The sequence below is a fragment of the Alligator mississippiensis genome, chromosome 1 (genome assembly GCF_030867095.1).
Source record: "Alligator mississippiensis isolate rAllMis1 chromosome 1, rAllMis1, whole genome shotgun sequence".
NCBI lineage: Eukaryota > Metazoa > Chordata > Crocodylia > Alligatoridae > Alligator > Alligator mississippiensis.
This window is the reverse complement of record NC_081824.1, coordinates 443,451,083-443,477,997: the sequence shown is the minus strand read 5'-3', so window position 1 is coordinate 443,477,997 and position 26,915 is coordinate 443,451,083. Positions and strand designations below refer to the sequence as shown.

The 26,915-nt window shown below is 44.4% G+C and overlaps 1 protein-coding gene across 6 annotated transcripts in view; it reads left to right on the top strand.

Annotated features, from left to right (window-relative positions):
- The window catches only part of CNTN5 (contactin 5), a 1,172,720-nt gene extending 1,146,027 nt beyond the window's left edge, over positions 1-26,693 (top strand). For all 6 annotated transcript variants that reach the window (XM_059721130.1, XM_059721133.1, XM_059721132.1 and 3 more), the window contains 4 exons: positions 8,591-8,777; positions 9,193-9,305; positions 11,084-11,252; positions 23,755-26,693. In XM_059721130.1, the coding sequence (XP_059577113.1) occupies positions 8,591-8,777; positions 9,193-9,305; positions 11,084-11,252; positions 23,755-23,858 (573 nt within the window). In that variant the 3' untranslated portion in view covers positions 23,859-26,693. The remainder of the gene's footprint in view (positions 1-8,590; positions 8,778-9,192; positions 9,306-11,083; positions 11,253-23,754) is intronic.
- The last annotated feature ends 222 nt before the right edge of the window (positions 26,694-26,915 follow it).

The following is a 26,915-nucleotide window of genomic DNA, read 5'->3' as shown; positions in this document are numbered from 1 at the left end:
CACTCATAGTCCTACCAACTCCCAGGATATTAGCGTTTTTTCCATGAAAATCCTATCCCCCAGAATCATGCCAAATTCCATCAACATTTTCATAGTTTCATAGTTGGTAGGGTCGGAAGGGACCTGAGCAGATCATCAAGGCCGACCCCCTGGCAGGAAAGAGTACTGAGGTCAAATGACGCCGGACAGGTGTTCATCTAGCCTCCTTTAAAAAACTCCCAGAGTAGGAGACAGCACCACTTCCCTTGGAAGTTGGTTCCAGATCCTAGCCGCCCTGACAGTGAAGTAGCGCCTCCTGATGTCTAGTCTGAATCTCCCCTCTGCCAGCTTGTGACTGTTATTTCTTGTCACTCCTGGGAGTGCTCGGGGGAACAGGGACTCCCCCAATGCCTGCTGGTCCCCCTGACTAGTTTGTAAATGGCCACTAGATCCCCCTCAGCCTTCTCTTGTGGAGGCTGAACAGGTTCAGGTCCCTCAGCCTCTCCTCGTAGGGCCTGCCCTGCTGCCCCCTGATCATGCAGGTGGCCCTCCTCTGAACCCTCTCCATGTTGTCCACATCCCTCCTGAAGTGTGGCACCCAGAACTGGACGCAGTACTCTAACTGCGGCCTGACCAGTATCGCATAGAAGGGGAGGATCACCTCCTTGGACCTGCTTGAGATGCATCTGTGGATGCATGACAAGGTATGGTTGGCCTTCCTGACTGCATCCCCACGCTGTCGGCCCATGTTCATATTGGCCTCAGTAATGACGCCAAGATCCTTCTCTGCCTCTGCACTGACGAGAAGGGAGTTCCCCAGCCTGTAGGTATGCTGCTGGTTCTTGCTCCCCAGGTACAGTACCCTGCACTTGTTAGTGTTGAACCCCATCCTGTTCTCTTCTGCCCACCCCTGTAGCCTGTCCAGATCTGATTGCAGCCTATTCCTTCCTTCTAGTATGCCCACTTCTCCCCACATCTTAGTGTCATCTGCAAATTTGAACAGGGTGCATGTTACCCCTTTGTCCAAGTCTTTAATAAAAATAAAAATGATAGCCATCATAGCTGAAGTAACAAAGATGGAGAATATGCTCTAACTGCATCTAAAAGGTTAAAAAACAGAAAGCAAATTAAAACATCCAAAACTTTTATAATAATAATTAGCAAAATGCCCATCATGAATGACAGGTGGGCCAGGGATGGAGACCACCCCCTGCTGCCACTTCAGGTCTTGCCCTGCTCCCCCACCCTCCTGTTGCTGCTCTGGGTCCTGCCCTGCTCCCCCTGTATCTCCCACCACTCCTCTGGGTTGTGCCTTGCTCCCCCTGTCACTATGGGTCCAGCCCCACTCCACCCCCCCTCCCCACCACTCTGCATGGGAGGGGGCATGGCACAAAGATGCACAGGGTGAGGTAGCGCATGGCTGTGGGGTGTGGCATGGGGAGCAACCATGGCACAGAGAGTGCTTGATGGCTGTGTGGCATGGCTTGTGGCCCTGGGGTGTGGTACAAGGAGTGCAGGGAGGCATGGCATGATGCTGCATGGGGGGTGTGTCTCATGGCCACAGGGCATGATGCGGGGAGTACCCCCTGCCCCCACTGGCTGTGGCATGGGGACCGGTCCCAGGGTCTGGTGCAGAACACACAAAGGGTGTGGCATGCAAGGGGGGAGGCATGGCCATGGGGCATGGCATGGGGAGCAGCCACAGTGAGGAGAGTGCCTGCTGGCTGTGGCCATGCAGCATGGGGCTTGGCCTGGGGTGTGGCACAGGGTGCCGGGGGAATGTGGTGCATGAATGCACAGCGGGGAGTGGGGCGCATGGCACGGGGAGTGGTCACAGCATGGGAAGCATCTGCCGTCTGCAGCTGTGTGGCGTGCAGCGTGGCCCTGGGGTGTGGCACAGGGTGCACAATGGAGGGGGTGGGGAGCATGGCATGGGGAGCGGCCATGGCACGGGGAGTGCCTGCCAACTGTGGCTGCATGGCCTGCAGCATGGCCCTGTAGTGTGGCAAAAGGCACATGGGGGGGGTATGGCGTGCAGCAGCAAGGAGCCTCGTGGGGAGCGGGCATGGGGGACACACCCCACTCCACAGCTGGGTTCTACAGCTGGCAGGCACTGCCTGCCTGCACCCCCGTGCCCACTCCCCTCATGGCAACCTGTGACCGCGAACCCCCACGGTGCCCTGTGGGCCCTGCAGCCAGTGGGCACTCCCCAAGGGGACATGGTGCACAACCACAGGGTGGTGACAGGTAGCTGACAGGGGGACGCGCCCCACCCCATGGCTGTGCACACCCCCCTGCCAGCTACCCTCAAGGCTCCCTGTGGCCATACACCATGCCCCCCACGGCTCACAGCTGGTGGGCACTCCCTGCACGGGGGCTTGGCATGGGACCACAGTGTGCCATGCAGGAAACAAGCATGGGGGACACATCCCGCTTCACGGTTGCATGCTACAGGCAGCAGGCACTGCCTGTGCCCCACATGCCCTGTCCCTGCACTGTACCCTGTGGCCATGTGCCCCACTCCCCCACATGCCCCGCTGCCCTCAGCCAGTGGGTGCACAGCGCGCAGCTGCATGGAGGGACATGGGTCATAGGTGGGTATGTGGCATGTGGCCGCAGGGTGCTGTGCGGGGAGTGGATGCATGGGGATGCTCCCTGCCCTGCTGCCACATGCTGCAGCTGGTGGGTGCCACCCCCGCCCCTGTCCACTCCCCTCAGGGTTCCCTGCAGCTGCACACCATGCCCCCCTGCACAATCGCAAGCCATGCCCCACCGCCACGGCAAGCCACGCCCCCTGCATATCCGGACCCCATGCCCCACAGTGGGGAGCACAGCCTAGCCCTGCCTACCTCCACCCAGACCTCCACCTCCTCCTGCCTGTCTGTCTGTCTGTCTGTCTGTCATCAGGCTCCGAGCTGCACATGTGCAGTTGGCCCGGAGCTTTATGGACAGACAGATGGACGTAGTAAGGCTCTTATTATATTAGAATAATAACAATAACAATAATAAAATACATTTTCAAGTCACTTTTGGGGATTTGGGGGATCAGATGTGTTTTTTGAACACTAGAAGTCAGTAATACTTTGCATATCTCAGCCTCTATCCTGCCATGCCTTTTTCTTCTACTGGGTAGTTCTTCACTTTTAGCAATATTGTTGCTGTTGTTACTAAAAAAAAAAAATTCCCAAGTAGCACTATCAACAAAGTGGTAATCCTGAGTACAAATAAAGTACTCTAAAAGTAAACCTGTTGAAAAAAATGAAGACAAATATATTTTAATCTGTTCCAAGTACCATAACTTTAAGGGCAATTGTTAACATCAGGCACAGAATTTTAATACAGAAATTTCACTTCCATGTTGTTTTGCTCTTAAAATTGTTTCACTCAACCTCCAGTCAAATAGTTGTGAGGAAAATACTCTCTATATTGGAGAATTAATTATGCTACCACATTAAAATGAGCAAAAACACAAATTTCTTGTTTGGGGATATAATATTTTTTGTAAAGTATCCAACCCTCAGCCCCAGATAAAGTCAGTTAAAAGAACAAATAAGAAACTCTTTCTTTAGTAAGAATATATATATCATCCTCAGCCAAACCCTATTCCAAGCACAGTACGTATATTTTATTCAAGGTAATATGAGGCTACATAAAAGGTCCAGATAAAAACATAGCTAGAAAAGCCCTTGCTATTTGAAACTATATACATTTTTTTAATGTCTACAGTGTTTAACCACTGTTCAGACTAATCCCAGCCACTTATCTTAATCAGCAATCTGTTTGAGTCTCTTTCAAAAAAAAAGTTTGTCCTCTGAAGAAGAAAAGCTATTAGACAGATTTATGTGTGTATAAAAAGAAAAAGCAAGAAGACATAAACCCTATATTAAAATGAAAGTGGAAACTCACCTGGCAGAAAGAAAATTTTTAACAGGGAGCAACTCAAGGGACTGTGAAGTGCATTTGAAACTAGACTGGAATCATTGCCCATTCATGCTTTGGTCTTCTGTTATTTTGTTTTTATGTAGTAGGTACATTTCACTGTGTTTCCCCTTAATCCTAGGGTCCTGTCTGTGCTATCTATACCCTTCTGATGCTGTTTTGTATACATTCTGGGGAAGGTTGAACAAAACAGAGCTGTGAGATAGTCTACGTATGGCTGACCTTTTTCTTGAATCAAGGGCCATACGCTTGCAATCTCCAAAGACGCCATCAAGATGGAGTTGGACACAGCTTCCTGTCCTCTCCTGGAAGGAAGGGGGGGCTGAGTTTTTGCTTCTGTCCCCAACAGGACAGAAACTGTTCTACTGCTGTATATCCAATTTTTCTGGTGTCTGTTAAATGCAAAATCCCTGGGGCCAGAAGCAGAGGCATAACTAGCAAGGACTGCACATTGGAGAAAGCCCTGTCAGAGCACAGGTGTAAGGTGAGGGCAACAAGTGGAAGGAGAAGAAGGAACTCTTACTTGTCCTTGGGACTCGCAGTGCCCAGTTGCTGCCACCTGACAGTCTGCCTACCCTGACTGTTACTGTTGCTGTTACAGCAGTATTGCAGAGCTGCTGCACCCTGTGACTGCTGCTGTTACACAGAATGAACTCCCTAGGGAGCACCAATCTGGTACCTCCTCTAAGTCAGTACCCAAACCTGGCGCCCTGTTTGCATACATCTCATTACACAACTGCCCAGGAATTAGGCCCCCCTCTCCTTTAGGGTAGTAGTCTAGGTTCAACAAAAGGGGTAGTCAGTGCTTTTAGCCCTGCCAGCCAGTGGCCCAGCATTTTGCAGGGAAGTGGGAGATGCTCATGCTCGGACTGTGCTTATCTGGGGCCTACAACCTGGATCTCCTGCTTCCTAGGCAAGTGACCTGACCATAGGTCACTGAGCCAAGAGGGAGGTTGGGCCATTTCCTTCTTAATTTTTTTCAGCTTACATAGATTCCCATAGCTTCCTAGGAAGGAGTTGGATCTAAAATCCATGTGAGTGAATTTAATAATGTATAAAAATTACATTATTATAAATGACACACTAAAGTTAGCTATGCAGGAGCTACTTACCTACCTAACATTGGAGCTGGTTTTGAGCTATGGAGTCAACTTGAGACCACTGCTAACAACAAGGCTGGATTAACCCTTTAGTGGATCCTAGGCAAACAAACTTGCCTGTACTTAATACTATATGTTGATATTATTTTGTTTCACTCAATAGTTATAATATGTAAAATAAGCACAACTGGGCCCCTTCTTCACTTAGTTTGCCTATGTGTTAACCAACCCCTGGCTGACAGCCCCTCATAAACATTTCAGAGAGCCATTTCCTAAGAAATTATGAATCCTAAAATTGTCAAGTTTTCTTCCTACCTCCCTGCCATGCTCACTGGTTTTCAAGTACCCTTTTCTCTTTACTGTGGTCTAATGTCAAAAATCAATAGCATGTGGCTCTTTCTATTCTCCTAGTCACCAGACAAATTTTGGGCTTAAATCTCCTCTGCCTGGGGTCTTAGCACCTGTGCAGAGTTAGAGCAAAGTGGGTAGGAAAAAGCCATCCCATCTGAATTCTTCAATCTACTAGAGTTTTACAATCAAATTTTTGTCAGTTCATTCCTAAATTAACATTTCTTAATTCCTTAAAGAATAGCATGGAATAGCATTCCTTAAAGAATAGCAAGGAATAGCATTCTTTAAAGAATGGCAGTAGTGGATAGGGCACTGGAATGGGACCTGTGAGTTCCCTTTGGTATCCAGGGAGTTCTTCCGTTGACTTGAGCGAGTCCAGCATTTCACCAGCTGGGCTCCACCCACAGCTCTGCCACAGGTGTGCTGTGTAACCCTGCACTAGTCGTTTTTCCCCTCTGTTCCTCTCACACCCTCTGTTACTTCTGACTGTTTAGATTGTACATTCTTTAGAGCAGAGGCATTTTGTGCCATATGCTTGTGCAAAAACACATAAGGGAAATTCAAGGCCAGAGAGTGGATGAATAGCTACAGAGTATCTTTCCTTCCTGATCAGCCACTGCCTTCCTTTGATGGGCTTTCCGGGATTTTTTTTTTTGTCCATATCATGGGAGTAATGAATGATGAACAGGTTGATCTTGATAACAGGTTTTGATCACAATTAGGGGTGCTTCCTATGCTGATAGTTTACCTGAAGAGGTAAAGCCAGTGGTGAAGACTTAGGGAATTTGATCATGACACTAAGTATATTAAAGTACAGATGGGTTGCAAACTGGCTGGAGGGCTGCACCCAGAGAGTGGTGGTGGATGGGTCATTTTTGACCTGGAGGGATGTGGGCAGTGGGGTTCCCCAGGGCTCAATCCTCACACCTGCATCATCATCAGCAACTTCAACATCATCATCAGCAACTTGGACAAGGGGGTGAAAAGCACCTTGTTCAAATTCGTGGATGACACTAAGATGTGGGGAGAAGTGAGCACGCTAGAAGGGAGGGACAGGCTACAACTAGATCTGGACAGGTTACAGGGGTGGGCGGATGAGAATAGGATGGGATTCAATATGGACAAGTGCAAGGTACTGCACCTGGGGAGGAAGAACCAGCAGCATACCTACAGCCTGGGGAACTCCCTTCTTGTCAGCAGAGAGCCAGAAAAGGATCTTGGAGTCATTATTGATTCCAAGATGAACATGGGCCGCCAATGTGGGGACGCGGTCAGGAAGGCTAACCACACCTTGTCATGCATCCACAGATGCATCACGAGCAGGTCCAAGGAGGTGATCCTCCCCCACTATGCGACACTGGTCAGGCCACAGCTGGAGTACTGTGTCCAGTTCTGGGTGCCACACTTCAGGAGGGATGTGGACAACATGAAGAGGGTCCAGAGGAGGGCCACTCGCATGATCAGGGGGCAGCAGGGCAGGCCCTACAAGGAGAGGCTAAGGGACCTGAACCTGTTCAGCCTACAAGAGAAGGCTGACAGGGGATCTGGTGGCTGTCTACCAACTGGCCAAGGGGGACCAACAGGCAATGGGAGAGTCCCTGTTCCCCTGAGCACTACCGGGAGTAACAAGGAATAATAGTCATAAGTTGACGGAGAGTAGATTCAGGCTAGATATCAGGAGGCGCTACTTCACAGTCAGGGTGGCCAGGAGCTAGAACCAACTTCCTAGGGAAGCGGTGCTCGCTCCTACCCTGGGGGTCTTTAAGCGGAGGCTAGATAATCACCTAGCCCTGGGTTGTTTGACCCCAGTCCTCTTTCCTGCCCATGGCAGGGGCTCAGACTTGATGATCTGATTAGATCCCTTCCCACCCTACCAACTATGAAACTATAAAGAACAAAGAAAATAAACACACCCACGTAGATGTAAGGCATGTTATTGTTAGCAGATCAGAGGGGATCATTGATCCATGTTAACAGAATTATGATTATTTACCTGAATTGAATACCTGATCTAAAATTGCAATATTGTGTCCATTCCTTCTGTTATTTTTCAGATGGTATCCTTAGTCCAAAACTAGAAAGCAGCATAGACCCAAAGAATGATTTTATGTTTCATATGAATCTCTTGATTTCTTTGATTCACTGTTTTCTTGGGTACTTTCTCAGGAGTATAATGTCACCTTTCTTTTCTCAGAGGAAACTGTATCTAGGTAAATATCAGTAACCTATTCTAAAATAACCAACCTCAGGGAAAAGGTCAAGTTGCAAGTGTTCTGTGCAGGAATCAAAGCAAGCTGAATATAAGCCATTTGAATAGGACTTCAGTGACTCCTTCTGTTCAGGGGGAGAGCTGAGCCATGGAAAATGATACAGCTTCACTGAAGTCTGCGGGTAGATAGATCTACAGGAGAAACTCTTAATTTTCTTCTATGACAGTTTGTAAATATCTGGGCCCTGCTTATAGAAGGACCCAGATTTCTTGTGCCAGGAGCACAGTCTCTAAGGGGACATGACAAGCACAGTGCAGGTACCAGCAGTCATGGACTGGTAACCACCAAAGGTCACTTTGTCTTCTGTACATGGAAAGGAAGGGAAGAGATATTCCTTCTAAATTACATTTGACAGAAACCTGTTCCTATCTGAGTAACTAAAACTGAACCCCCTTCTCTCTCTTCTCTCCCCCAGCAATGTATTCCCGTAGAATAAACCCACTATAAGATTTCCTTAGGTTTTCTGTCATATCTTATTCATTACATTGACAGAGATCTCGTGGCTCTGCATTATGCAGAGCCGGAAAGAAAATAGTGTTCATGCCATTTCCCCAAATGATTCAGTCAAAGCTTTCCAGATTGAATGGTAAATGTTTCTCATGACCTGCGAGAGGTGAGCACTCCTTGAGTTCTTTGAAATACTTTTGACTTCCTGTCAGCACTTATTCTCTGCTGTTCTGTCTTGCTAGTCACAACATCTCATGCTGGCAGAATGTGATGCATTGCATTTCAATGATGCTTTAAGTAGTAATGTGACATTTTGACTATAGCCATCTGAGGGAACTCTGATGAGCACCACTGGAGTGTGAGCTAATGTTACAATTCCCACTTGTTTAAAAGGAGCTGTTAATTAGACAACAAGAAGGATTTCCACAAAAACAAGTGAAAACACATACAGAGGAAGCTGCACAAATGCTGAGATTAATATTCTACATGGTCACTTCTTGGCAGGTTGCATACTGGAGAGATATGGAGCAGGAAGAAGCAGCAGAAAAAGTCAAAACTGAGGGAAATGAATCATCCATCATTCTGACGGGATTAGAAGGAAACACATTATACCACCTAACAGTCAGGGCCTATAATGCTGCTGGATATGGACCACCTAGCACAACTGTGCATGCTGCCACCAAGAAATCCCGTAAGTGACCCAGACTTCTTTCTCAGTGGGGAAAAAAATCTTGGCCTTTCTGGCTTTCTCTATACTGCATATATAATAAGCAGAGCTAACATGTAGCTTTGATTCACGGTTTAAATCGGAATCCTAAAACTGACATGACAAATTTGATATTCACAACAAACAAAGGTTCCCTTCCTGGAAAACAAGGCTAAGCATTTTTGATACTGGAGAGAGATGAAAGGATTCGGGTTCATAAGCTTTGTAGATTATCTAATAAAATGACACTCCTGGAGCAAAAACCACCTTATCAGCCTCTGGCTAGAGAAGAGATCGTGCCTATGCAGATAAACATAAATATAATAAAAAACCAAAATGCTTACCAGAATAAAAAAGTGCATTTAAGTGCATAACGTTATTTTCTTCTTCTTTTGTTCAGCTCCCAGCCAACCACCAAGCAATATTATGTGGATGCAAGATGGCTCTCATGTGTCTCTGGGATGGGAGCCAGTCAGACCTCTAGCAAATGAATCTGATGTAATGGGGTATAAGGTTAGTCTTCTCTCTTTTTCATTCACCTTCCCATGTTCCAAACTATCAAACCATCCTCTCTTTTTTGTCCTTCTTTTCTTTCCTTTATTACTTCCTTATGTCACCAAAGTATTCTGTACAGATTTTCTACAGTTATTCCCAACTAGAACATAAAGAATAACACAAAAAGAGTGAAAAAAATTAAATATTCCAATACTTTTCTCTGTTGTGCTCATTAACTGCTGATTATAAACTGAATGAGCACCATCTGAGGTGATTACTCTTGTCATGTCTGGCCCAAAAGTGGCTATTAATAAGACCAGACTGCAGTGAAATCCATGCTAACACTTCAATTTAACTGTGTTTACAGTAGGATTTAGGGAAATGCAGAAGGATGAGGCATCTTAACTACCATTAAAATTAATTTTTTTGTAGAGCAGAAGTACAAATACTAAGATTTGTTATGATCATGTTGGTGGTGTTCAGCAATCTGTGACTGCAACATCTGGCATTTTAAGTTTTTGAAGTTTTAAAGAGTGAAATCTAAACTGAATCTTAAGTAACTTATGACATAAATGGGAAAAATATAGGAATCCAGGGCTGCTTTTAAATCATAACAAAATTATTTATGTATCTATGTATCTATATATCTATCGACTGATCAATCAGTAGATAGATCTATATACAGTATATATATAGTGTATATACAGTATATATATAGTGTATGTATATATGTATATATGTATGTATATATGTATATATGTATATATGTACAGTATATATGTATGTGTGTATATATACATATATGTGTATGTACACACACACACACACACACACACACTACCTGGTAGTTATTGTATAACAGGAAATATCATCAGGAAAGTGTAAAAAGGTTTGGATAAAATCAAAACTGCCTTAACCTTTAACAAAATGTTTGAGGTTCAGAAAAAGTTCAGATAACTTCCTTACCGTTTCACACTTCTCTGACCTTTTCAGTTTTGCCTAGGAATACAAGTCCTTGGACTGACATACTGCAAGGACAGCTACATATGCACCTGCTGCATTTTTCACCTACCCAAAATGAAAGACTAGTGTTTTCATAAGAGGGGCCAGATCCCCAGTCAGTACCATTTGGCTTAGTGAGCTGGTTACTCTCACCACATGAGCTTCTATTCCAAAGTATCTTCCTCCTATTTAAATCTGGGTATTCACCAGCGCATGAATTTTTGGATGGAATATGAATGAGAATGAACTTTAAAGGGGCCATGGGGCTAAAAATAGTCTGGTACTGGGGAGTTAGGAAAAACATACCCTCAGGGCTGAGGTCAGCAGCTGGGCTTTCACAGCCTTGGGGCTACTCTGGGAACATGTACAGAAGTTCAGTTAGATTGTTCTAACTATACCCTATCTAACTTAGTGCATGTTCATGGTACTGTTAGATTAGATTGGGTTGGCCCTTTCTGACCAATATAACCTCCCTGAAACTTTTGTATAGTTCTCATTAAGATTGACCTAACTTAAGTGAACTAAGTGAACTAGATCAGATGGCCATTTTAATATGATTTTACATGTCCCTAACCTCCACAAGTGTCTATCCATACTTTTAGAGATAAAAAAGGGAGGTGGGGGACACAGAGAGTCTCTACCTAAAGTTAAAAGGCCAGATCCTATACCCCTTACTTAAGTCATTTCTCAAGCAAAACACTTTTTGCTATTATTGGCAGTTTTGCTTGAGTAAAGAGTCCAGCATTTGGCCTAAAATTTTAATGATGGTTTTAAAGCGCCTTTGTAATTTGCAGGTATTGTTTAGACAAGAAGGTCAAAGCAACAGTCAGGTCATTGAAACACAGAAAACCTCTGCAGTGGTTCTTCTTCCTGATGTTGGCGTCTATATCATAGAGGTTTGTGCTGTCAGTGAAGGAGGGGACGGGACAGTCAGCTCCCAAATCAGGGTGCCATCTTTTTCAGGTAGGTCACTCATATTTTGTATACAGAATGTTATGGTTTTTAAAATTACATCATCATTCTTACTAAGCAAGTGCTGCCTAAACTAGCCAAAAGGAGGTACTCACAAGAAATCCACCCTGGAAACTCCTAATTCTTGGAGCAGGAAGTGACATGTTAGATTGGGAATCACAGCCTGAAACTCTCTCCTGGAACTAGGCATTTAAATTACTCCTTCAAAAGCAGAGCTCTTTTTTTGAAAAGAAGAAAAGGAAAAAAATCATTACTGTGGGATCACTGCCCTTTTATCCAGTATTTCAGTGGCTTCAGCAGTTACCCAAGATCCCTCCTCCTCTGCTTGAGGGGATTCCCAACCACATCCACCTGTAATGTGTCCCAACACCCAAGCTACAGGCTAAGCAGGGTAGGTAGGGACACATACCACCCCTCATACTGAAATGGTACCACTAAGGCAAAAATAATTCAGATTTTCTTTATATAGAGAAAGAGAGCAAAAAGACGCATGATTTACCAGGGGAGAGAGAAACATAGGTTCTGATACCTGTTCAAAGGATTTGTTTGCACTTATCCAATGGCTTTTCAACCTTAAATTTATCAGGCGCCCTTAGGACAGGACCTAGATTTCAGATTCCTCTGTACCCACTCAGATGAGTGCCATAATCATGCTTTCAGACTAAAGAGGGCATAAAATTCATGTCTTTCACATCCTGGGTGAGTGCTCTAACCACCGAATAATTGAACAAAACACCCCTGTGGGATTTTATGCAAACTTCATTCATGTAAATGCGTGCTAAATAGCTAATGACGGAACACATCTAATGGATCATGCTTTGCAGGGGATGTGGGTATAGAAATGACCACAACTGGAGATAGCCATTGGGCTTAGATAGGCACTGTTCAGCCCTGCCAAAAGGGCATAAGTTCTGGACATTTGCAGTAGATACTTTGGCTTTTAATTGCAGTTTTTTGTTTGTATTAAGCCATATGTTCTTTGGTATTTGTTTTTTAACTGCAGTTTTTAAGGATTGCACCATTGGCTTTTGGCACCTAAGTCACACCTTGTAAATTTGGGACTTAGTCTTCAGGAGTAGGCATCTCTCAATGGACTCAAGGCACCCTCCATAATTTTTGTGACTTGAGTGGCACCCAATTTCAAAAACAAATTAATATATGACAGTGCTTACCTCCTTGCACAGAGGTCAAGCAATGCAAGTGAGGAATCATCCAGGAAGAGACAAACCTGAGCCTGTGATTATCTCCTTATCTCCTCACAACTCACAGCACCCTTCAAAGGATATGGCAGCAGCCCTCTAGTACCTCAGCACCCTTACTAAGAATCACTGGTCTGTAGATACGATGTCCCACATTTATTTAACTGTAGTATTCACATATAAATTAACCTGTCAAATGGTATGTGAGGGAAAGTTCATTTGATCTGAGCATTGCTTGTTGAAAAAATTATAAAAATTTGAACGCACTTAGACAACCTGGATCCACCCTCTCTGTGCCACTAATCAATAGCTCATCTGACTTCCTGGAGTTCAACTCATTCACTCATCAGCTGCATCCACATGAGCATGGGTGTTTCATAGATTCATAGATTGTTCGGGGCTGGAAGGGACTTTGCAAATCATTGGGTCCAGCCCCGCCACTCCAGGCAGGAAGACAACTGGAGTTAGGTGACCCCAGTGAGGTGACTGTCTAGTCTCTTCTTGAAAACCTCCAGGGTAGGTGACTGCACCATCTATGGAAGGAATTTATTCCACAGTCTGGACACCCTGACTGTGAAGGAGTTTTTCCTGGTATTAAGCCTGAAGCAGCCTTCCAAGAGTTTATATTCATTGATCCTGGTCTTCCCCGGGGGTGCATAGTGAACAGTTGTTCACTAAGCTCCTGATGCATTGCTTTCTTGGGGAGAATTAGTGGTGACACACCTTGTGCTGCTGCTAGTCGGCCCTGGGAACGCCTGTGCCACGCACCCTCCAGTGCGTGGCAGGTTACCCCAGGTTGGATAGGGGAGGTTGAGGCCAATGCTGAGCTGGCCCCAGCAGCCTTACCTGGGATTCTGGGGACCTCCCAGGGCTTCAGCAGTGGTGATCCTGTGCTTGGAGCCTGCCCGGCAGCCAGAGTGTGTCTCCAGCCAGCCAAGCTCTGCCTCTTCATGTCCCACTCTGCTTCTTTTTCACAGGTTTTTTTGACCCCTGGATACCCTTGCAGTGTGAAGAACAGTTGAACGCGCAGTATGTGGCGCCACAGACATGTCTGCAGTGCCACATACTACACGGCTGTGCTCGTCTGGATGTGGCCATCAGGAAGTTTGATTGAATACTTTTGATCCATATTCCTTCTAGTTTATGAACTAATGCCACCTTTTTCAGGGAAGGAGTCCTCTCTTCTTTCTTCAATAGTCCAACCAACACTTAAAAAATCCACCCTGGAAACATTGCCTCTAGCTAACTATCAACCAGTGTTAAATCTCCCATTCCTAAGCAAGCTCACAGAGGACCTAGTCAAAGGCCAACTACAAGTCCATCTAAGAAGCTGATAGTCTAGCACAATTTAGATTCAGGTCAAAACTGGATGATCTCCTGTTCATAAGCAGACATTCATTTTTATCCTCTTGGACCTCTCAGTAGTATCTGATACTGTCAACAATATGGATACTATAGCCACAGCTGAGTGAGATAGTGGGGATCCAAGTTAATGGCCTAAAATAGTTTGAGAGATGAATCCAAAAATTAGTGACAAAAAAATTATACTTTCAATACTTGGCCCTTAAGGGTGCCTGTAGATGTGCTGCAAGGCTGCTCTGACATGCTGTAATTAGTAGGGCTGTGCAAAGCTTCAGTCACTGATTTGATTCAGAGGAGATTCAGCACGTTTCGGCAGCTGAATCCCCAAATCTGAATCGAATCAGGAGACCCATTAACCTCTCCAAATCTAATCAGAAGCCTCTGAATTGATTCAGAGATTTTCAGAGATATTCGATGATTTGGCTATAGACATAGCTTTATATGTTTTTTCTACATATCTCAAGGTACCAGGCACAGCTTGTGAACACTGAGATGATGAGGCAGATGGAGCATCCCATGGGAGCACAGTGGTGGGGGTACTTCTGGCCCACTTCCAGGTCCATCATTGAACATGCGAACATGTGGGGGGGCCCTACGCTCCTGTGGGATGCTCCATCCACCCCACCATCTCAGCATTTATGAGCCGCACCTGGTATCTCGAGCTGTGTAGAAAAAACATATAATGCTGTGTCTATGGCTGAATTGCTGATTCTCTAAATCACAATCAAACCTCCAGTTTCAGATTCAACATAATCAAATCGGGACAGTGATCTGAATCAACGAACTGAATCATTGTCAGGGTCGAACAGGCCAAATCCAAATCAAATACTGCCTGTGTCACACACCCCTAGTAATTAGACCATGTTGGAGCAGACTCAATTAAGTCTGCTGGAATGTGGTAGTTACTGTGCTCTAGCCAGCTTCCACATCTCATATATCAGTGTCCCTGTGCTTCGAAATGGTGGTGGGGGTCCTTTAACTAAAGCTCATTGAACGAGCTTTAGTTCAAGTGCCCCCACCACCATTTTGAATCATGTGGATGCTGATACACAATACACTGCAGTGCTTTAATTAGAGTGGCTCTTGAAGCTGCTCTAATTAAAGTACCCCCTGTACCCCAGAAGCATGTGTAAAAGTGCCCTCTATTCTCAGGTCCCACATGATCAATAATTTCTAGTGTCCTCTTTCAACATCTACACAGTGCCAGGATGATAAAATATGGACTCAAGTACCAGCAACATGTTTATGACACACATCCATCTGCCCTTTACCAAACAGAATCACATCACTAGCATTAAAATGATCTAATGTTTGGATGAAATCAGGTCATGAACAAAGAACAACTGTTTGAAACTGAACTCAAGGAGAAAAGCAGTGATGTTTGTGGACAGAGAAAAACTTTTAGAGGAGTTGGTAGCCAGAGTACAATTTGCTTTTGTTGAAGGTAGACACGCACACCTGGTCAGTTAATTCAATCCATCATTTATGAGTATTCATGTACTCTTTACTGACTAGGTTGTCCTATAGCAGTATCACCAAATCCATCCCCACGCCTCCCCACTCCACACGAATAGTGACCTGGCCTCAATTATTCATGCCTTCATTAGTTTTCAACTAGACTGCAACAATGCAATATACCTGCATATGTAGCTTTCATTATTTAGGAAACTCCAACTAATATAAATCCAACTTCTCAGAAACACAGGCAACCGTAAGCACAGCAGAATTCCCCTCTGGTCCCTACACTGGTTTCTATAGATATTTTACTCAAATTTAAATTCGTAATACCTAGCTTAAAGTTATTTGATGGCTCTTGTCCAAGATATATGCATAAGGCTCCATGAAGAAGTACATACTTGACAATATTATTTCTGTGGCACAAAATGAGCCTTCTACAGTAAAGGTCAAGCATGTCTTTGCTGGACATGGAGTTCTATAAGGCACCAGCCAAAGACTGTGGGATGAACTCCTACAAGAACTAAGGCTCACAACAGAACCCACTATCTTTTACAACCAGGGGAGGCCAATTTCTTTGACCATGCCTAATTTAATACAAACATAAAGAAAACACACACACACACATGCACATACATACATACATGTGTATATATATGGTGTGTATATGTATACATATCTCACATTGTTTAAAATCCCAAAGCATTATGCTGCAGACGTATCCCTCTGAGAAAAAAACTGAGAAGAAAAAAATATGACAGATATTAGCTATCTTGCTTAATGCATTTCTAGAAACACACTATAAAAATGCACACTGTGTAAGAACCTGGATAGAACAGAATAGTTGGTAGAGATACCCTCCCTAGATTTTTACAAAAGCTGCATTACATGCCAAACTACCCCATGTTCAAATTATGCTCTCAATTACACTAGTATACATCCAAGCTAACTCTAGTACATTTATATCAATATAACATACTGAAGTTTGATTCTTAGTTACCTCTCATTCACGTTGTCTCCCTAACACTCACCTTTTCAGACACTGGAGTAAGAGAAAGAGTTATTCTTTGAGGAAAAAACACCTTATCTCAAACAGAGAGAATGGAAGTGTCTGCTTTGTCTACACTCACCCCACCAACCAATAGCCATGTTATGATGGTATTCAAAGTGTTTGCCTACCAACTGCATGATATAGTGTATTGTTTTCTCCTTGCATTATATAACTATAAATTTGATTAATACATTTGTAACCTGCATACATTTCAAATGAGCTAAAGAGATTATTTACTTCCAGGATTTCTAGTGAAATGGAAAGTTAATTATTTTTTACATCTTGGCTAAGCAGAGATATTGCATTTGAAAAGAAATTTAAATCAGTCTCAGTTGTAATTAAAATACTCTTTAAATATTATTACACTGGGGGCTGCCTGACATGAAGTTAACAGTCTTATGATTCTAAGTAAATAGTGTCAAGGGAGAGATCTCAGTTGGAGAATGAACTTGAAAAACCTCATTTCTTCATAAGGATGTTGTTGGCCAGATATATTGCACCATACTGTGCCTTGAGACTAAATACCAAGCAGACCTATCATCCTGGGAACTTCCTGCATTCTCTGAGGCAACTTAAATGCTATACAACTGATGATGTGAGAAAGGGATAGGTTTACCTGAAGCAGAATAAAAAAGCTGTGTATTAAGAAATGATTAAAGATTAAAAATCATAAGAGAGGAAAAGTGTGTTGGTGCATGCAGCAATATTTTGAAGAGGTGAGGGATTTCTTGGGATGACTGAGAGTGTGGACACATACTACATCTACTACAGAGTAAATTCACTTCATTCCATAGTAAAAGCAGAGTAGATGCATGCCCTCCAGCACAACGTTACCTCTCAAAAAGTACAGGGTAACTATGCAAATATAAACAGATCTACTTCATTGGATAAAACACACATTACCCATTTTCCTGTCCATCTATCATGTGGGACAGTGGGAAATGCTCCCTGCTTGCAGAGACACATCCCAGGGAATCTCCATGGTGTGTCTGTAAACAGGGAAAGCCAACTCCAATACAGTCCCAGAGCTGAGACTGGTAATCATTTAATTGGCAGTCCGAGCCTCAGGATGACACCCATGTATTGACACACATCTGGGGAATCCCAAAGGGAAGAACCCAGGGAAGTGTTCCCAGGGTTTCACAGGCCCAGTCCTGAATGCTCTGGGGATGGAGGATCCCAGGATGCACAAGGTCTGGACCCTGAAGCCCCGTGAGAGCCTGCCCAAGGCTTCTGGAGAGTTTTGGCAGCTCTGGCCTGCCCACACTCTCTCATCTTAAAGCAAACAGATGTCAGCTGCAAGATCGCAGCACAAAATCATACCACCCTTGTCACAGACACAAATTTTGGGCATTTGTAACATGACAGGGGACATAGATATTTGTTTGCTTAGACTTTGACTGCCATAAATATTTTTGTGACAGCAAAAAGACAATTCCCATTTACTCTTAAATTACACCACTGTGATAATCATGTAGCCAGTCCCCTAATCAGCTTTGTCCCAGGCAAGCCCTCTGCTCTGTGTAACTGCCTCCCTGTCACCTCATGGGCAGACACCATTATAGCACAACATCCATTGTGGACAACTTGCTTGACAGAGCTGGTTGTAGGTCCACTCCTTACTACTGAGCTAATGTACTACAGAATAAAATTTACAATGAATTACTCCTTTGTAATCATTTCATATAGCTGCACCCTGAGACAAGAAAAATCAGTTGATAGTATCATTTCAGTAAACAGATAGGGCTTGCAATCCTGGAAAGTCTCACTTTCAAATACCTCCAGTTTTTTAATGTTTTGACATTATTTCATTTTGTTGGTCCTTGCTAAGCAAGAGAAGTGTATTAACTTAATCTGTGACTCCTACCCTTATAGAAATGATGCAGCCCCCTAATAGCTTATAGTTCTCCAATTCTTCCAATGAGGAGCCCAGTGCATTTCCAGTATTACACCTGCTCCATTCCATTATGTCAAAATTCATCTTGATTTGCAGAATATTGCTGTCTCTTACTTAGATACACTGGTTCCGATAAAAGTCTCTGCTCCTATCTGTCCAAATCAAGATGGATCTTAACATAATGGAATGGAATTGGTGTCACACTGGAAATGCTACCCCTGGACTACCCGTGGAAAGAATGGGAGAACTTTGTGCTCTCTAGGGTGGAATACGATTGTTCTCTAAAGCTAAACATGTACTTCTGGGATGAACAAAGGCTAAACACTTTGCAGTCTAGTAGGTAAAGCAGGATCTTGATGTAAGCATAACAGTGCCTTAATCAAGGCTTAGAGGGTCATAGTGTCATAATACTTAGGGTCTGAAGGGACCTAAACAGATCATCAGGTCTGACCCCCTGCCCCAGGCAGGAACAGGTGCCGGGATCATATCACCCCAGCTAAATATCTGTCCAGCCTCCTCTTGAAGACCCCCAAGGTAGGAGAGAGCACCACCTCCCTTGGGAGCCCATTCCAGAGCCTGGCAGCCCTAACTGTAAAGTAATGTCTCCTGTTGTCCAGCCTGAACCTTCTCTCTAACAATTTGTGGCCATTCTTCCTAGTAACCCTGGGTAGTGCCCAGGGAAACAGAGCCTCCCCTGATTCCCACTGGTCCTTCCAGTGAGTTTGTAAATGGCCACCAGATCCCCTCCCAGCCTTCTCTTGTGGAAGCTGAATAGGTTCAGGCCCTTTAGCCTCTCTTTGTAGGGCTTGCCCCGCTGCCCCTTGACCACGCGAGTGGCCCTCCTCTGGACCCTCTCAATGTCCCTTTTGAAGTGCAGCACCCAGAACTGGACGCAGTACTCCAACTGTGGCCTAACCAAAGCCACATAGAGGGGAAGGATCACCTCCCTGGACCTGCTTGTGATACATGTGTAGATACACGACAAGGTGGGGTTAGCCTTACTGACCGCTTCCTCGCATTGGCGGCTCATGTTCATCCCGGAGTCAACAATGACTCCAAGATCCCTTTCTGCTACCGTATTGACAAGAAAGGTGTTCCCCAGCCTATAGGTGTGTTGCTGGTTCCTTCTCCCTAGATGCAGTACCTTGCAGCCTGTGTTGAATTCCATCCTATTCTTATCCACCCACCTCTAGATCTAGATCTAGATCCACCCACCTCTGTCCATCCTATTCTTATCCACCCACCTCTGTCTAGATCTAGCTGGATTCTGTCCCTCCCCTCCAGCATGCCCACCTCGCCCCACAACTTGGTGTCATCAGTGAATTTGGACGTCATGCTTTCCACACCCACATCCAGATCGCTGATAAAGATGCTGAACAGTACAGGCCCCAGGACAGAGCCCTGGGGGACTCCACTGCCCACATCCCTCCAGGTCAAAAACAACCCATCCACCACCACTCTCTGGGTGCGACCATCTAGTCAATTTGCCACCCATCTGACTGTGTAGGCATCAATGCCACAGTCACCAAATTTTTTTAAGAGAATGTGGTGGGAAACCACGTCAAAGACCTTCTTAAAGTGCAGGAAGATGACATCCACCCCGACACCCTCGTCCAGGGACTTTGTAACCTGATAATATAAAGAAACCAGGTTAGTCAGGCAGGATCTGCCCTCAGTGAACCCATGTTGGTTGCCCCTGAGCATTACCTCCCCTGCTGAGCCCTTGGAGATGTGCTCCTTGATAATTTTCTCAAAGGTCTTCCCAAGGACCGAGGTATGACTGACTGACCTATAATTGCCAGAGTCCTCTTTTCTCCCCTTCTTGTAAATGGGGACCACATTGGCCCTTTTCTAGTCCTCTGGTACCTGGCCGGAGCCCCACGAGCGCTCATAAAGCCATGCCAGGGGACACGCTATGACCCCTGCCAATTCCCTCAGCACCCTGGGGTGAAGAGCATCTGGACCTACTGATTTAAACACGTCCAGCCACTCCAAAAGTTTCCTAACTAGGTCGTCCCTGACCCTAGGCATGGCGGTGCCTCCCCTGAGTCCGTCTGCAATTCTAGTGGGGGAAATGTCCTGGTCCCTGTTCAGGAATAGGGAGGCAAAGAATTCATTAAAGAGGTCAGCTTTTTGCTTTGCCGCAATCACCAGATTGCCAAGCCTATCCTGTAGGGGCCCCATGTTACCCAGTGCCTTCTTCTTACTTCCTATGTATTTGAAAAAGGACTTTTTATTATCCATAATTCTGGTCACTAGCTCTAGCCCTATCTCTGCCTTGGCCTTCCTAACAGCCTCCCTGCAGTCCCGAGCAACAGAGGTGTAATCCTCCTTGGTGATAGCCCCTTGTTTCCACTGTTTGTATGCCTCCTTTTTTGCCCTCAGGCATCCCTGGAAAGCTTTGCTGAGCCATGGGGGCTTCTTAGCACTTCTGCTCCCCTTAGTGTACATTGGGACTGATTCCCTTTGAGCTTGGAGGATCATCTCCTTGAGGAACAACCACCCATCTTGGACTCCCATCTCACTGAAGCTCTGAGACCCCAATGCCTTTCCTACTAACCTTCTTAGCTTACAGAAGTTGGCCCTTCTGAAGTCTAGGACCTCTGCCTTGCTGCTTGTTTTCACTACCCTGTGCTGGATAGTAAATTCCAGCAGGTGATGATCACTGTCACCCAGGTGGTCGAGTACTCACAGACCCCTCACTAGGTCATCGCCTGTGGCAAGTACCAAGTCCAGCAAGGCATTTCCCCTGGTGGGATCACGCACCTCCTAGGTTAGGTCTAGGTCCTGTATCCTGGCTAGGAACCTACCTGAGCAGTCGGAGCTGGCTGACTGCTCCTCCCGGTAGATGTCTGGGTAGTTTAGGTCACCCATGACAACCACTTCCCTTGACTTTACAGCATTTGTGAGCTGACCTGAGAATTCCAGCTCCAGCTCATCCCCCTGGTGAGGCCGTCTGTAGTAGACACCAACTATCAAGTCCCTTTCCCCATCCCCCCCTTACATTCTTACCCAGAGCGCCTCATTTTGCCCGTCCTCTGACCCCATCCTGATCATCAACAACATGTATTGCTCTTTGATGTATAGTGCTACAGCCCACCCACTGCCCCTTTTCCCTGCTCTGTCTTGCCTGTACAGCCTGTATCCCTCGATGTCCACTGCCCAGTCACAGGTAGAATCCCACCAGGTTTCCGTGAGCCCCACTAGGTCTGGGATTTTGCTAGCTAGCAGGAGGGCGAGTTCCTCCTGCTTATTTGCCATGCTTCAAGCATTTGTGTAGAGGCATTTGAGGCCTCCTGTAGGTACCCATGCTGTCCCCTTGTTCCTAAGTCTGCCCTGGTCCCTGTCACTTACCTGGGTACTACCTGTGTGCATCACCTGGCTTGACAACAAGTGTTCTCGTGTTCCTCTGCATCCCCGTCCCCCAGCAAACCTAGTTTAAAGCTTGCCATAGGAGATCAGCCAACCCGGAAGAAAAAACACACTTACCTTTTTTGGGAGAGATGAAGCCCATCCCACCCGAGCATGTCCTCTGTGTGGAAATGCGGGTCATGGTCCAAGAACCCAAGACCCACCTGGTAACACCAGCTCCAAAGCCACTGGTTGACCTTGTTGATGCATGTCTTGTGGCACTGTCCACATCTGCTCACTGGAAGGATAGAAGAAAAAACCACCTGTGCCCCTGTCTCCATAAGCTTTGCCCCTAGAGCCCTGTAGTCTCTTATTATGTAATCCGGGTTGCCCCTGGCTCTGTCATTTGTTCCCACATGGATAAGGACCATGGGGTAATGACCAGAGGGTCGAATGAGGTCCAGGATCATCTCCATGACATCCAGGCAGGCAATGAACCTCATGTGCTATGGGGTCAGAGTGACAGATGCGCCCCTCTGTTCCTCTCAGGATGGAATTGCCGATGACGAGAACCTGGCGTCTCTTACTCTTGGTGCTCCAGTAGCTCTTGGCCTGTGCTGTGCTTAGAGTGGCATCAGTTCCATTGGAGGCATCCTCTCCTACCTCCTCCTCCATGTCTGCCAGGGCCTTGTACCTGTTCCCCAGCTATACCTGGGGAGCTGACACTAAGGTAGCATGTGTAGCCCTGGCTCTGGAGGTGACTGTCTGCCATACCTCTGCAGTGGGTCCTTCTTCGGTGGCTTCACCTCTAGGTTCCTGACCCTGCAGAGAATGAAAGGACCCATCAATTTCATCCTCAGCCACCCTAATCCACCGCAGCCTGCTGACCTCAGCCTGGAGCTCCCTTGCCTGCTCCTCCAAGGCCTGAAGGTGGGCACATGTGGGACAGGCAAGGGAGCTTCTGCTGCCCCCTTCCCACCAGGCTGCCGAGGCCCCACCAGGCAGCCCCCACAGAAAGTGGGGGGAGAGTGGCTCCAGCCCCGCCATGGCATCCATCTGGCTGGAGGCCATAGAGGAGCCCTGGGCGGGCAGTGCCATCCAGGCCAGGGCCCTGGCAGTCCGCCATGTACTCAGCATTATTGTAGAGCAAAGTGTCCTCCTTTCTCCTCTGGTGAAGTCTCCGACCTGGCTCCTTCTGCGTGGCTGCCTTGCATGAACACTGGTGCACCCTTACAGAAGAGGGCATGTACTTCTGCCCACAAACTGGCCTCCAGCAACTGCCTGGAAACTGCTCCTGTTGGCAGTCCCTGTTTGCTGGCTCCCTGGTCACAGGAAGGTCATTCTCTTATATTGTAAATTTAATTAGACTATTCAGTGTGGACCAGAACCTCCAACAGGAGAGACTAGGAACAGTCACTTAGGAATACCTTATAGCCTAATGGTTAGTCTACTGTCCTCAGAGGTAAAAGGTTAAGGCTCTGATGTACTCAGGCAGAAGAGGGAATTGAACCAAATCTCTTACATGCTGAGTGACGGTCCTAACTAGTGGGCTATTAGGTAAAAGATCACTTTCTCCTATGCCCATGGTTGGTAAGAAAGAAATGATTTAGGCATCTAATTCCAGGCTGTGGATGCATAGCTGTAAATCCAAAGTGGAGAGGCAACTCCCTACAGGCCAGAGCTCTTGAAGAGCTAGAGCATAAGCTCCTCCCTTCTTGTCAGAGTTGCCTACTGCCTGGTTTAAACAAAGTGGTGCGCTGTGTTTTGTTGATCCCCTTCTTAGGTACCTAGGGTGCATACATTATGTACTAAGTTAACTTAAAATAAGGCAATTTAAGTAGTCAACTTAAGCCACACTGGAGCATACACACATATAGCTCCTCCATTTAGTGGCATCTATCTTGTGAGCTAAGTTGACTCAAGTAATTTGATTCAACATAATACACCTCGGAGGTGCATTATCTTGTGCCGCGTTTAAGTTAACTCTATATATGTGTGCACACTGTGACAATTGAGTTGACTTAAAAAAAGCTAAACTAGCTTAACTGTCAGAAAGTTAGTACGTGTGTATGCACTCCTAATTCCTAATGCCTTTGTATAGGTCCCTTTAAGCACCTATGTATATTAAGAAAGGTTCTCCCCATTTGTTCCTTATTTGATTTTCTTTTTGTATTGCAGGGGGAAAAGTCACGAGCTCTCAATCCACTTTACACATTTTCTCAACGTCCTCATCATCTGTAACGTTGCTCTTGGCACTGATGGTTCCTTCAACCTCATGGTGAAGACTGCAGAATATTTTTGTTGTCATTGTTTGTTTGCTTTAGCTTGAAGACACCAATGGATGGAGCTTTATGTCCTTGGAGAAGCTGGAACCCTAAGCTAATGCTTAAAGACCCATAGAAATACAAATACACATAGTGCACTTAGAGGAGTGTTGGAAAAAATGGTCAAATAATTCATCAGGTTTTTCTCTTCAGTTTTTGTAAAAGTCAAGTCCTCTGTTTGGCGAGGGGATCTTTACTGGCCCAACAAAATATGCAGATTGTATGTAATTAATTTTTGTAAGCAATTGCTATTTCCGCCAAATGTATCCTACTTTTTTAATATGTTTATCTTTGGTGACCCCGGTTGTGTACCATGAGTTGTTTAGACAGTGGTGTCTTGTACAGTACATCTGTTTTGTTTAAGAATTTTTTCTTTCTTTTTTTTTAAAAAGAACAACGTTTGATAAAGACGTTAAGTCTAATGCTTTTCTTGCTTCCCCTCAGGCTGGCTGCTCATGTTGACAGGTCATTTAAGAGAGAAGAAAAATAGTTCAGTTGGTATATGGCCCACTGCAAAAGTAAAGAAAATATTTTATGTAAAATGTATGAATACATATTAAATGAGAAAAAAAATGTCAATCCGATACCTTGAAAGTACTCACAAGAGAAAGAGCAAAATAAGCCATTTATTTTACTGCAAGGTAAACTGAAAATGATTAAACAAACTTAGAAGACAACAAGTGCTATTGTTTTTCATCAAACAACAAAAGAAGCAGATGTTTATTTTTAATAGTAAAAGTTAATCTTCATTTATTAACAATGCATCTGGCAATGAAACCACTTTAGGCATTTAATCTTAACACAACTAAAAAGAATGAACAACTAAAAAGAATACAAGGAGATAAATATACTTTTTTTCTGACCAGCTGTCAGTCTTAGATCTTATTTTTTGAAATCCATTTTTGTATGGTACTGTACTTTCTATATTTGGTAAATAGGCTAAATGATATACAGATGCATATTATGGCAAGAACATATTTGATGGAATATAGTCATTCAATCATACAGAGTTCAGTAAGGGTACATTTTGAAGACTGTTACATCCCAAACAACATTTGAATAAATACTACTGAGCATCATTCCAGTTTGTTCAGTTACTAGCTGATCAGATAGAGAGTTGCCTATAAGGACTGTGCTGTCAGCTTTAGTCCGAGACAACTTTCTACTGTACCAATCACTTTCCATTCTGTAGTCAAGTGGGGAGAGTCACCATGGTACGTCTAAAGGCTTTTCCTCATAGTGGCACTTAAGTTAAAATGAGCCTGGTGCATATGGGGGCATGGAGGGGTGTGTGCATGTGTGTGAGTATAGTGTGTATGATATATAGGGAAGGGGACTCTACTAACATATATGTAGAGAATGTGCCCAGAAAGAACATTACCTTATTGGGGAGAACAAATGTATTGTGCTCAGTCAGTTTACCAGGAAAATCTTGGTAGCAGAGATTTTCTAGATGAGTCAGTGCTGGGTTCTCTGTACTATGTTTGCTTCCTAACACACTCCAGATATGCCATTTCTTAGCAACTTTAAAAGTAATACCTAGGAAAGTATCATAACAGATCAGGTGTTCAAACCATATGCAAATCTGGATGAAGAATGGGTTTTTATAACATTTTCCAAAAATATTTTTTTCCAAAGCAGTTTGAATTATATTCTTTGTAACCCGCTGAGAATTTTAAAGAATGTATGCAGCTCATTCCCAAAAACCAGATTTGAAATAGTCACAAATGTTGCTAGAAGAACAATGACAAGATGGTTAGCTGAGCACTCAATGTTGTGAGATAAAAGGCAGAAAAGGGCTTTCTAGAACCACTTTGAAATAGCAGTTTATGGTAAAAGAAAGGGAAGGGGAATAGAATGCATGCAATGCAAATTGGCTTCATTGCCATTGCTGATAGAGCAAGTTGAAACAAAGCAACTGCCTGCTATGGCTTGCAAAACAGAAGCATTTCCATTGAGAGAGAGCTTGCATGAGCAAAGTCATTTTTAAGGGAAAAAAAATCAGCAAAACACAGTGATGAACCAGAAGGCAAAATGTCTGTTTTTTAAAATTAGTTAAGTGTAATTCCCTCTACCTATCTTTTTAGGGAATTGCTTGCCAATGCAGTTCCATCAGGTGTATTCAAAAAGGTTTCAGTCAGGCATTCTGGTCAAACAGTTTTCTGAATATAGTAAATGGCTATGCTTGATTTTAAAAAAGTATAAAATTCTGACATAAAAAGATATAGCTGATTCTAGTTATATCTAGATCTATAGTATCAAGATATAGGTAGAAATATGGAACACACCTTCAAGTTATATAGTTGTATTGCAAGAAACAAAGGGGGTATGTTTTATATTCAACATGAACAGAATCTGTATTTTGCATCTTAAATATATTAATAAACATGTTTTAAATGTTTAAGTACCTATGTATTACATATTTGTTACTTCGTAGAAGACAATGTTTCCTTATCATGACACATTATTTTTAGGTGCAATAGAGAGCTCTTTCCTATTCTGTGGATGAGATTGTAACAGTGCAGTCTAATGTCACTGAAGAGACTGTATTTTTGTATGATGTCACAAGAGCTGTTTGGCGAATAATATAATCAGAAATAAACCTTGTTTGCAGACCAAAACAAAGGTACTGTTGCAGCCCATCTCAAAATGTTAGATATATTGTATACAATCTGTATATATACTATATATAATATATATTATGTGGAAGACACAGTAATATAATAGTTTCTGTGTACTGTTCTTGTAACATTAGATCTTTTTAATAAATAATTCTCTTTTTATTGACTTTTATCTTATGTCCTGTCAGCTGCTGAATTATATTTATTCAGGATAGAGTGCCACTAATATTTTATATTCTGACAGGCACAATCAATGACTTCACATGTTGTTTTCAAGGAGAAAATATCAATTAACAGTGCTATATCTGGGCCACCTGACCAGCCAAATCAAAGGATTTCAAGCATATGCTGATATATCCTTGGCATTTGTGACTTATATTTAGATAAGGTAAAA